The 13,219-nt window shown below is 42.5% G+C and overlaps 1 protein-coding gene across 1 annotated transcript; it reads left to right on the top strand.

Annotated features, from left to right (window-relative positions):
• The first annotated feature begins 1,518 nt into the window (after positions 1–1,518).
• LOC141508807 (dual specificity protein phosphatase 12-like) lies at positions 1,519–3,534 on the top strand. The gene is made up of 5 exons (XM_074220761.1): positions 1,519–1,555; positions 1,815–1,917; positions 2,379–2,466; positions 2,673–3,271; positions 3,456–3,534. The coding sequence occupies exons 1-5, from the start codon at positions 1,519–1,521 to the stop codon at positions 3,532–3,534; spliced, it is 906 nt and encodes a 301-aa protein (XP_074076862.1).
• The last annotated feature ends 9,685 nt before the right edge of the window (positions 3,535–13,219 follow it).

Below are 13,219 nucleotides of genomic sequence, written 5' to 3'. Positions count from 1 at the left end.
CTTCCCATTCCTAAACTCAACTGAGCCCCAAACACTGACTGTCCCATGTCTCTCTATGCTCCAAAGACTTATTCTGTTTTTTTTTCTGGATTTTCCCCATCTGAACCCAGCCAGATGCATTTAATAAATCTGTTTGGAAGAGTGAAGCTGGGAACTCAGCGGCATTGCTTCCTCTCACTCCACCATCTTGGCTCCATTCCCTTCTACCTCATCCTAGAACCCTGTACTTGAGGATTTGAGGAGAACAGCAAACATTTAAGGGAGGGAGAATATAAAAGGGCTAGAACACACACCCTGGAGTCCCCTGGAGTTGAGCTGAACTACCCCTGTCCTGCTCTGCCTTGATTTTTGAAAAGCTGAGGCTTCTAGAGCCATCGACAAGCATCTTAAGAATCATTACAGCAAACTCAGGGGAGGAGCCTCTTGTCCACCCCCTTCCACTTAGGCTTCCACTGCTTGACTCCCCATGCAGAGGCATAACTAGCGCAGAGAGACTGCCATGGAATGAGCCTGCCCTTCCACTCTCCCCCAGGATCCATTTACTGTGTCTTTCTCCCAAGTACCACCTTCCCCCTTCTGAAAGGCCTCAGGGTCTGTCTCTCTTTCTCCTTTCTCCTGAGCAAGCCATCCCCTGCATTGCTGCTGGCCTGTCCCAAGTCCAAGACATTGTCCTGAAAGAATTACTGGGAGTAGAAAATAGAAAAGGCCTTGACTTCAGGCTTCACCTGGTGGATAAAATCAACCCTATTTGGCAATGAATTAGCATCAAAGTGAGTGAAGAAGGACTAAAGATAACCCCAGACTTTTGAGACTGTTCAGTTGGAAAAGTCCCATTTGAGAATCAGAAGACCTAGGTTCAAATCCCAGTTCTAATTCTTATGAACACTTATGAGTCACTTACTCCTTTCCTATAATTTCTCGGATTACTATAGGTCTTTCAGCTAAAACCTTCTAAGAGGGAGAATGCCATCTTCCTGGGTGTGCCTCCAGAACAGACTATGAACATTAGCTAGCATGAGGTACTAAGGGATAGTAGATGATGTGGATCCGAGGGATGGCAGAGATAGAATGGTGGCCTAGTCCCCCAGACAGGAGCTTGATTTGTTTGGATGGCAAGTAATTCTAGAGTTTTCTATTCCTTAACTACATTTCATTTCTGGTCCTACCATCAAAGTTCCCTAAGTATAAAACAACAGAATCCAGGGGCTTCTGATATCTAAAACAAGGAAGGGTAGAAGAGATGCTGCCTCAGAATACCAAAATGCAAAGGGGACTCCACTTCCTCTTTTGGCTGGATACCCCCCCCCCCAGAGTTCCCCTAGCCTCATCCAGTCCAACAGAAACAAAGAGAAGTGTGTGTGGTGGGGGAGGGAAGTGCTCCCCGCTCCCAGAGACATGATCCAGGTGAGTTCCTTGTCCTGACCCCTTCCTCTTGCCCTAGGGCCAAAAATTCCTCCTCTTAGCTCTGGCTCAGAGACAGCTTTGCAAGCAGTGGCAAAGGAAAGCCCATCAAACGCCATGACGTTCCAAGTCAAAGCCAAGTGTATCTTTGGGGGTAGATAGAATAATCCAAATCCCCCAATAGCCCAGCACAAACAATAGAACCTTTGTGTCTCTGTCCATTCCAAGATAAGCCCCAGATGCCACAGTCATCCAAAGGGCCACTCCTGGCCAGCTTGGCAGCCAAGTGACTGGACCCAACAACTCAGAGTGAACACTGGGAAAAAGCTAATATTTGCCTTCCCCACTAATCTCACTAATGTGTTCACATCTATTTGACAGCAAGTTGATCATATTTCCTTTGTCCACCCTAGGAATATTGGAAGGCGGAGGTGGCATGGAGATCACTGGGGAATCCGACCCCTTCTTTTGCGCCCTCCAGCTCCTTCCACCTGATACTCAGGGATGGGGCCAAGAGTGAACCTTCCCTGCCATTCAATCAGTATGTGCCAGGTACAACCTTCTGAAGATTAATTCCTGAGAACTGGCCTCAGTTAAGATTAGAACTGGGTTCTAGAGAGTAGAAGAGATGGAGTGAGTCTATGAGGCCAAACTGGCATGTATGGGTATGTTAACAGGCTCTGCCCACCAAGCAGCAATAGCACTGAGTACTCGAACTTTAGTTCAACACTATCCTAAACCAAATGTTAATGGGGTTCCCACTGGGTGGGACAGGATGCTCCTCGGAGAAGACCTTGGGATCTAACTCATTCTGAATTGGATGAACTCAGACCAGACCATCCCCTGGCCAGGGCCTTGGTTTCCTCCACTGAAACATTGGAATCTTGGCCTTCTTTGACTCATAAGAGCTTGAGAGTGGTATGCACACTCTTAGACAGTGTGGAGACTCTCCATTAGAGCTTCCCCATCTCTTCCAGCTGTCCAAGCTGTGGGTACCTGGACCTCAGCTACATTTCTCAGTCTCACAGTCTTCTTACTCATACTTGTACCAACTCTAAGCTTGAGGTGATCAAGACTTGGAGAGATGGTGTCTTTGGTAGACATGGAGGAATCAGTAAATCTGCCTTCCTCTAGAAGCTTCATGTTCTGCTCCAGTGGGGAGAGTTCCCTGTCCCCCGAGTTGCAATCTTCTCTTCCATCCACTACTTACTCAACACCCAGGGACCCACTTCTTCATATCTTAAGGCCAGCATTAGCATGTGAGCTTCCAGGCACCGCCACCCGGGAAGGCCCGAGCCGTGGCGGCGCCCGAGCTGCTGGAGGTGCGGCCGGGCCTCTACCCGGGCCGGACCGCGGCCGGCGAGCGGAGCCGGCTGCGGGAGGCGGGCATCGCGGCCGTGCTGACGGTGGACACGGAGGAGCCGGGCGGCCCGGCCCCGGGCCTGCGGACCCCCTTCGTCCGGGCGCCGGACGAGCCCGACGCCGACCCGCTCAGTCACCTGGACCACTGCGTCGCCTTCGTGGTTCGTGCCCGTGCACTGCCACGCAGCATCAGTGGAAGTGCTGCGGTGGTGACTGCTTACCTAATGAAGGCTGAGCAGCTCCCCTCTGAAGAGGCCTATGGCAACCTCCAGACCGTGAAGCCAGAGGCTAAAATGAACGAGGGCTTTGAGTGGCAACTGAAGCTTTACCAGACAATGGGGTGTAAAGTGGACACCTCTAATGCACTTTTTAAGCAGTATCGTTTACAAAAAGTTACTGAGAAGTATCCTGAATTACAGAATTTGCCACAGGAAGTCTTTGCTGTTGACCCCACTCTTATTTCCCAAGATTTGAAAGATGAGTTCCTCTACAAATGTAGGAAGTGCAGATGTTCCTTATTTCGAAGTTCTAGTATTTTGGATCAGAGTCAAGGAAGTGGACCAGCAGCCTTTGCTCATAAGAAAATGACACCTTTAATAATTAACACAGGGAATGAGGCTAAGTGTACTTCTCGTTTCATTGAACCTGTTCAGTAGATGGAATCTGCATTGTTGGGTGTGATGGATGGACAACTCCTTTGCCCAAAGTGCAGTGCTAAGTTGGGTTCCTTCAACTAGTATGGTGAACAGTGTTCCTGTGTTTGGTGGATGACCCCTGCTTTTCAGACACATAAGAATAGAGTGGATGAAGCGAAGATGCTTCCCCTTCTTGGATCACAAGCAAGAAAAACATAAGCCTTTTAAAAAACTGATTTTGATGACTGACTTGAAAAGAAGCTTCCTTATATCTGATTTCATTGCTCATTACTATTAGTTACAAATTTATAGGCAACCATGGTTTTTGATTATCTTTTCATTGGAATTGGCATATGAAAATTCATTCTTTCCTATGGTTGACCTCATATTCTCTTTCTTGGATGTGGATACAAAATGTGCCAAATGTAACTAAGTGCAATAAATTAGAGACCAAGTTTTTTTTTTTACCATGTAAAGTATGTTTGTGTACATTATGAACATGTATGTATATACATGTGTACAGTTTAGTATTAAAACTCCTATATTGTCCAAGAAAAAAAAGAATGTGAGCTTCCAGAGGGAAGGCCAAAGGCTTAGCCTGGCCATCAACAGCACCCACCACCATGCAAGAATCTAGTAAGTATTTACGGGTTGATCGTTTCACAAAATGATACCATTTAGCTGCAGTTTTACCCTACAGCACTATGATGCTTTGAAATCATTCCTCCCAAACTCCCCAAGGCTGCCCCACCTCACTCTCTCAGTTGAGAACTTTGGATCATCCCACCTCATATTTTACAGGAAATATTGAGGCCATTTGCAGCAAACCCTCTTCTCCCTCTTCCTCAGCTCCTGACACTCAGAGACCATTGACCACAGCCTCCTCCATTATCAGATAATGGATAGAGCTCTAGTCCTGGAGTCAGGAGGCTCTGAGGTCAAATTCAGCCTCAGATTTCTCATTGGCTGCCTCTCATCCAGGGCCATAGCTCCAGTTGTCCTGATTCCTATCTGGCCCCTGGACCCAGATGGTCTGGAGGAGCCCCCCTCACTCAAATGCAATTCAAATGTTTCTCATCCAACCTCCTCGATGTCAGAACAAGGACAAACATGGGGCAGTTAGGTGGTGCAGGGGATAAGAGCACTGGTCCTGGAGTCCAGCGGACCTGAGTCCAAATCCAGCCTTAGACACTTAATAATGACCTAGCTGTGTGATCTTAGGCGAGTCACTTAGCCCTTGAAAAACCAAACAAACACACAAAACAACAAGGACATACAAAAACAATCAGCACCAACTAACATGAAGAGGTGGTCTCAGATTTCGGTTCAAGATATCCCATTCCTTCTCATTTCCTCCAACAGATTGTCCCCTCTGCCCCTGCTGCTCTATCACTTCACTTCAGTCTCTTTCTATTGTTTCTTTTCTGATTGCCACATCTCCCTTATCTTCCCTTGAGCCTTCATCCTTCTCATCCTATATCTTTTCTATATCTCATCCTATATCTTTTGTGGCTAATCTTGAACAGACTGGATGGCCATCCTGGTTTCTTTCCAACCTGGCTAAAATCTCATTGTCTATAAGAAGGCTTTCTCAGCCTGGTTCCTTCTTTCCATTATTTTCTCTTCATCCTGACTCTGTCTTATTCACACAGAGCTGTGTTTTTGTTGTCTCCCCCCTTAGACCCCGAGCTCCTCCTCAGCACTTAACACAGCATTTGCCAGATAGTAGGTGTTCCAGAAGCATTTGTTAACTGACCAGTTGTCTCAAAGTCTATGATCCTGAGAAATCTGAAAACAAATCTCTCAGTTGATGATACTAATAACTTGCAAGATTGATGGCTTTTCCTTTTGTTAATGTGTCCATTGATTCCCTTATGCCAATCACTGTTTTCTGTTCTGGCATCATCCATGCTTGGGTACGAGCAGGGATAAGAGACTGACTCACCCCCCCCCAAATAGAAGCATGAAGGCTAAGCAGCTGGAATGGGCTGATCAGTCAAGGGATTTAAAGGTGTAAACTATGTTCAAACAAGTCTTTAATCAAGCTAGAAGGAGCAAAGTGCTTGATGAAAACAAATGATGCCTCACAGGAAATATGTTGTGACTGAAGAGGATCTGCCACCCCTCTGGACTTGTTTATAAAAGAGCCCACCAGTTCAGCCTCTGGGATTCCAGACAAATTCCCCAGGACTCTGGGAGGAAGGACTAGACTTCCACGTATCAGGAGCTGAGTTTGACCCTTTGGTCACAGGAGTGGGTTTAACCCACCTTCGTCTGGGATCGTTTTGCATAAGGGGGGAGCGTGACCCCAATTTGATGGGGGGGATGTTTTTCTAACAACTGTCCATACTATACCTGCTAAGTAAACACTCTTTTCTAAAAGCTAATGAAGTTTGGTTGAGAATCAACAGGAAGCCCATTTGATGGGGATTTATGAGCAATAGTAATAAAAACCTTTACTCCTTAGAGAATTGAAGGGAGAATTGGTTTGACCAACCTCCCAGGCTAGAGAGGATTAGGAATGTAGCTCCAGAGTAGATAGTATACTGGTAAATATGGTACTGTTTTTAACTTCTCTCCTTTTTAAGGAAATCCTACACCAGAGACAAATGTTGCTTTCTTAGATTTGGGAAGTTTTCTCCAGAAATCAAAGGAGTGATGAATCAATGGACATGAGAATGAGGAGCTACCATAGAGCAGACTTCCCTGGACCTGAACCTGGGCAGACTGGGATAACATGTACAGGGATTGGCACAAGTGGATAGTCCCTGTGGCAGGAACTTCCCTTCTGCTAAAAAATGTCTAACAATGAAGCCATTGCCAGATCCCAAGTGAAAGAAAAGAGAATTTTGATCAGCAGGGTAGCCACGAGTGGAGAGTAGTCTATGTGGGCAAGAGATGTGAAGCCAGTCAATATGGCAAGACTTGGCAGTTAAGTGGGAAATGAGTCAAAGATGACTCCAAGCAGTTAGAGTTGACTAAAGCAAACCCTGATCGGGAAATTGGAACAATTAGGGTAATGATAGTGAGCCCTGGTTTAGTGCATAACAAAATCCATCCATTCTGAAATATTTGCTAAGAGTTGATGAAAAAGACCTGAAATTTGGCAGAGAGACCAATAGAAATGGTGATTATTCCATAGGAGCCAATGAGGTCACCAGGTATGAGAACTTGGAGAGACAAGAGGAAAGAGGCTTCTGGGAAATACTCTCTGGTAGGTGGATGATGGGCCAGCAAAGAGAAGAAGAAGAAAAGATCAAGGAGGTAGGAGGAGAGCCAAGAGAGAACAGTATCACAAACACACACACACACACACACACACACAACAACAACAGCAACAACACAACTGCCACCTATAATAAAAATGGCACCAAAAAGAGAAGAGCACCCAAGAAAATAATGGTCACCAGTTTTGACTACTACAAAGAAGTCAAGAAAAAGACTTAAGGAAAGACTGTTAGTTTTAGCAATAAGGAGACCTTTAGAAAGAAACTTAGGAAAGAATCATTTCTGCTAAGTGACAAAGTTGAAAATCGGATTGCAAAGGATTGGAGGAGACAGTAAGGGAGAATGAACAAATGAGGCAAGGCTGGCTACCTGGTGCAGTGGATAGAGCACTGGCCCTGGAGTCAGGAGGAGGGCCTGAGTTCAAATCCCACCTCAGACACTTAATAATTACCTCACTGTGTGGCCTTGGGCAAGCCACTGAACCCCATTGCCTTGTAAAAACCTAAAAAAAAGAATGAGGGAGATTTGGCAACCACTATTGCTTGGTAGTGCCTTTCCTTCCCTTCTATCTGCCTTGGTTTCCTCATCTCTCCACCAGGGCTGTCATGGAAATCAGATGAGATGGATTCTGCTACCCATACTGTTATTCATGCTATGGAATAATCATCCTTTCTCCTGGGCCAGGCAGGGGGCAATGGAAACATTCAAACACACACAGACTGAGAGTTGGAAAAAACTTCAAAATCATTGCATCCAACCCCCTCATTTCCCAGAGGAGAGCCAAGATCCAGAGAAGGAGAAGGACCTGCCTAGGGCTCTGCCAAAGGAAATGGCAGCACCATAAATGGAGCTCAGGGGCTCACATTCCAAATCAAATGATTCACTTCACAGAGGAAGAAATGGCAACCCAGAGAGGGGAAGCTACCTACCTAAGGATGCACAGCAAGTCCTGGGCATCCTGGGCAAGGTTCAAACCTTTAATTCTGAAGAGTAGCAGTGTCAAAGAAATCTGGCAGCTGTTTGATTCCACCCCTATAGGGATGGGACAGGCAGGGCAAGTGGAGGTGAAATTTCAGGAGCCCCATGAGGCTGGCTCCTTAATTAATGATGGGGCTCCAGCTCCCTCCCACTGCCCGTGGTGCCCTAACATCCTGCTCACAAAAAAACATTGCATTGCCGTTGCCGTTGGAGCAAGTAGTTACTCCCAGCCAGGGACCTTCCCAGGATGGCAGGGACCCAGGCCAGGCTTTCTGGTTAACAGGTTTATCCTCCCCTAGTATCTGACACCCTATAAAAGCTCCATTTACGGTTTCAGTCTCCGCCTTTGTTAAATTAACAGAGCAGCTTTATTTACTTTTTTTAAAAAATACAGAAGTTGCATTTTCAAAGTTTAATCTAAAATGCCAGATAAAATGGAAGCAAAACCCAGGGCATTAGTAAGACCTGCCCCCATGCACCCTCAGGAAGCCAACCAGGCCCAAGAAGCCTCTATTCTAAAGGGCAACATTAGTTGGTTTTTCTGCAAAACTCCAAGGCCAGGTCCTTTCTGTTAGACTAAGGCCAGGAGAATAGTAGATCCATCTTCATAGGACAGTCTGGGAAAGGGGTCCCCATTAGCCCAATCTCAGAGTTAGAGGATCTGACAGTGGGCAGGACCTCAGAAGTCTGGCCTAGAATGCCTTTTATGCCCCCAGATAATGGCCATGAGGTTATTGGGAGCTCAATACCTCAGGAAGCCCCACTAATGGGCTGGTTAAGTGGCAGCATTTATGGTTGGAAAGATTCCCCTTCCTGGAGTGGGAATGTGTCTGTAGCTTCCTCCTCAGAAGTCACTTGGCCTCTGTGACCAAACAACAAACAGTTAGACTAAATCCAATCTCTCCTCCACTTAAGAGCCCTTGGAAAGTTTGAAAACAGTTTCTCATCCCACTCAAACCCCACCTAGCATCCCCACCATCACCATTTTTCTTTTCTTCAGACCAGATATGAGGAGTGGCTTTCCTTACTGCCTCAGTAATCTTAGAGTCCACTATAACCCCAGGATCTTCTTCTGAAAAACTGCTAAGTTCTGATACTCCCATAAACTATACTTAGAGAACAGGGTTTCAGAGCCTAATTATAAGACTTTACATTTATTTTTATTAATTCCATCTCATTAGATCTATCTCAACCTTCAACTCCATCAAGATCTGTGGGGGACTCATCACCATTTTCCAAAATATGAACTATCTACCCAAGCTTTATCTCATCTACAGTTGTGGGACCCTGTTAACCATACTTTGGGGAAGACTCTAAACTTTGTCATAGTTATTTCCCTGGCCAGGAAAATGAGTCATCAAAACACAGAAGCTTCATCTTCATCTTTGCAGTCACACACACACACACACACACACAAATTCAGATCTGAGTAATCAGAAACCCAAAGCCCTCATAGGAAGGGGCACCCTTGGGCCATAAGTCTCACTGTTTTCACTTCTAGGTTTCTGTGTCTTTTTTATATCCAAGTAGACCAGTGAGGTATTTTTCTGGGATTGTGACGATGATGATGATGATGACAGAGACAACAGCAACAACAATGTGTCTCTGTCCTCAGCTTCAGTCAGAGAAAGCCTGGAGTATTGCATTCAGTTCTGACATAATTGAGGACATTGATAAGCTAAAGCCCATCGAGGATGCTGAAGGGTCTCTAGTGCTTTTCACAGTGATAATCTTCATCGCAGCAACTATCATTCATATAACAGGTATAAGGGGCCAGGCACTTTACAACCATTATTTCATTTGATCCTCATAACAGCCTTGGGAGGTCAGTCTATTATTATCGTCATCTTACAGATGAGGAAACCAAGACAAACAAAAGTGAAGTGACTTGCCCAGGTTACACAGTAAGTGTCTGAGGCTTGACACTTCTTGACTCCACCCATTGCACCTAAGGCACATGGGGATTTGTGAAAGACACTGGAGCAGTATTACCTTGAAGAAAGAAAGATTCCGAGGAGACAAGACAGTGGCTGCCTTGTACAAGATGTATAAGATGAACCTTATTTGCTCTATTTGACCCAATAGGCAGTAGGAAGAAGAAGGGATTGAAGGGACAAAAAGGTGAATTTAGGTTTTATATTAAAGGAAACTCCCTACCAAATAGAGCTGCAATATCTGGTGAATAGTGGGTTTCTTCATGATGGAGATCTTCAAAAAAAAAAAGCCTAGATGATAGATGACTGGCTAACTGGGTGTACTCAGGAATTTTTTTCCTCTTTTTCAGAATTTTGGGGTTCCAACAGTCACACATCACCTAGTTGAGGTGATTACCTCTCTTACTTACTCCTGGTTAATTTTTCTTTTTTCATTCTCAGTCTTAGTCCTAAAATAATTAAGAGTATTTTTATATTTGCATATTAATTACTAAAATTACACTATCTCAGTAGTTAAAATTAGCTCTGAGCTGTCCTCAGCTTATTATCACTGATTCAATAAATTAGAGAAGCCTCTTTTACCACAATCATTTGCTTATATCCCTATCTATATCAACTTCTAATCTCCTATTCTTTAAAAAATCATTGTTGCTTGCAATATCATTTATTAACAATGTAAAAATAATAAGTATTGACAATATGTTAAAAAGATCACAGAAAAATTTGCCTTTGGTCATTATTTGCTGACTCCTTAATTCTAGAAATTTAGTATTATCATTCAAATCAGAATAATCATCAAAATCTTCTCAAGGATTTAAAGTTAAATCCAGTTCTCTCAAGAAATAAGTTCTCCATATCAATAATAAAAACAGAAACCATATGATCTCAATAGATGTTGAAAAGGTCTTTGACAAAATACAACATCCATTCCTAATAGAAACACTAGAAAGTATAGGAATACATGGAGTTTGCCTTACAAAAAATAAAATAAAATAAAATAAAATAGTATCTATCTAAAACCAGCAACAAATATTCTATGTCATGGGGATAAACTAAGAACATTTTCAGTAAGTTTAGGGGTGAACAAGGATACTCATTATCACCATTACTATTCTATATATAGTATTTGAAATTTAGCTTTAGCAATAAGAGAAGAAAAAGAAATTGGAGGAATCAGAATTGGCAATAAGGAAGCAAAACTTTCCCTGTTTACAGAAGATAGGATGGTATACTTACAGAACCTGAGAAAATCATCTAGAAAACTACTTGAAATGATTACTTCAGCAAAGTATAAGGATATAAAATAAACCCACATAAATCATCAGCATTGCTATATATGAACAACAAAGTCCAAGAGCAAGAGATAGAGAAATTTCATTTGAATTTATTGCAGACAACATTAAATACTTGGGAATCTACCACCCAAGGCAAACCCAGAAAGGTATGAATACAATTGCAAAGTACTTACTTCTCTCAGGCAAATAAAGTCAGGTCTAAACAACTGGAAAAATGTCAATTGCTCATGGTTAGATTGAGCTGATATATTAAAATTAAAATTCTACCCAAATTAAATTACTTATTCAGTGCCACACCAATTAAACTACCAGTTTTCAAATAAAGGAATTAAAGTTATATATCGTCATATGAAAATGTTCCAAATCGTTACTGATTAGAGAAATGCAAATTAAAACAGCAATGAGGTCTCCTCACACCTAGCAGATTGACTAAGAGGACAGAAAGGGAAAAGGAACAATGTTGGAGAAATTGTGGGAGGATTGGGACATAAATGCATTGTTGGTGGAGTTGTGAACTGATCCAAACATTCTGGAGGCAGTTTGAAACTATGTCTAAAGAGCAATAAAACTGATTCTACCCTTTTACCCAGAAATACCAATCCTAGGCCTATATTCAGAAGAAAGCCCCCCCCGCAAAAAATAGAAAAAGTCACACATGTTCCAAAATATTCATAGCAGCTTTTTTTGTAGTGGCAAAGAATTGGAAATTAAAGGGATATCCATTAACTGGGAAATGACTGAACAAGGCATAGTATAGGAATATTATGGAGTACTATTATTCTCTAAAACTATAAATGGGTGAATTCTAGAGAAGCATGGAATGAATTACAGGAATTGGTGCTGCACAAAGGGAGCAGAACCAAGAGAACATTATACAAATTAACAGCATTGTGATTTGATGAATCCTGATGGATAGCTTCTCTCAGCAGTTCAGAGAGCTAGGATAACCCTATCAGATTGGCTATGAACAATGCTATTCCCATCCAGAGGAAGAAAAACAAAACAAAAACTAAACTAAAAACCTACAAAATATCAATGGACACATTCCCTTTTTAAATTTTTTTCTTAAGGATTTCTTTCCTATCTCATATTTTCTTTCTTTTCCCTTAATCCTAATTCCTCATACGCAAAATGACTAATGTATAAATATGTTAAACACAAATGTGTATGCAAAATAGTCACCAGACAATTCACCTCTGAGGAGAGGAGGATGGGTAGGAAACTATGTAACTTAAAAATATGCATATGCATGTGGATGAATGTTGAAAAACTTTCATAACATGTAACTGGGAAAATATAATAAAATATCAATTAAAAAAGAGAAAAGCAAAACAGGATAGTTTGAAAAAAATGCATACAATTTATTATATTGTATTTTTTAAAGTTATCTTTTTTACCTCAGGCTGAAGTAGAAATTCATGGGTTTTTTTTTTTTACTGAATCCTCTCTTTATGTTGTGTTAGATATATGGAAAATTGTTTTTGGTCTTTTTGTATTTATGCTCAAAATGGATAAAAAATTTAAAATTCAGGGCAGCTAGGTGGTGCAGTGGATAGAGCACCGGCCCTGGAGTCAGGAGGACCTGAGTTCAAATCCAGACTCAGACAGTTGATAATTACCTAGCTGTGTGACCTTGGGCAAACCACTTAACCCCATTGCCTTGCAAAAACCTAAAAAAAATCACTCCTCTAAGTTTTCATTCTCTCTAGAACAAGAAAAAATCCTTGTGCCTCCTGCCAGGCTCTTCCTAGGATGACAGCTAAACTGTTCTCATCCAATGTTCCATTCACTTTTTATTTTAGGATTTTGCAAGGCAATGAGGTTAAGTGGCTTGCCCAAGGCCACACAGTTAGATAATTATTAAAGTGTCTGAGGCGGAATTTGCACTCAGGTACTCCTGACACCAGGGCCGGTGCTCTATCCACTGCGCCACCTAGCTGCCCCCCCCATTCACTCTTAAAGACAGTAATAGTGGTATCTCTAGTCTATGAAAGAGACTATTGATGCTGTTGTTACATTTTAAAGTTGAATTTTAAATACTATCATTGAGGATTTTCATTCATCAAGAAGAGACTAAAAGCACTAAGCATTTTTAATAATAACAAATTTATTTTTTTATCAAATTCATTTTCTTAGCATATGAAATAAGGGAAGCTTTGCACCCTTGACTTCCTGGGCCCGGGGCCTACCCTTAGTCATGAAGAGTTAGCAGTGGAGTAAGAACTGTTGACCAGAGGCAAATTCTTTTCCAATTGAAAAGTGACTTTTTCCCTTCTACAGAGAGATCAGCTACATATCAAACTAAGGGGCCAAAGGTTTCAAATGGGAAAATAAAAAACCTTTAGTTGATTTGTCCTGGATTCATTGCAGTTAGTCAGAGATGGGG

Source organism: Macrotis lagotis, chromosome 1 (assembly GCF_037893015.1).
Source record: "Macrotis lagotis isolate mMagLag1 chromosome 1, bilby.v1.9.chrom.fasta, whole genome shotgun sequence".
NCBI lineage: Eukaryota > Metazoa > Chordata > Mammalia > Peramelemorphia > Peramelidae > Macrotis > Macrotis lagotis.
The sequence above is the reverse complement of the archived record's forward strand: the minus strand, read 5'-3'. Positions and strand labels throughout refer to the sequence as shown.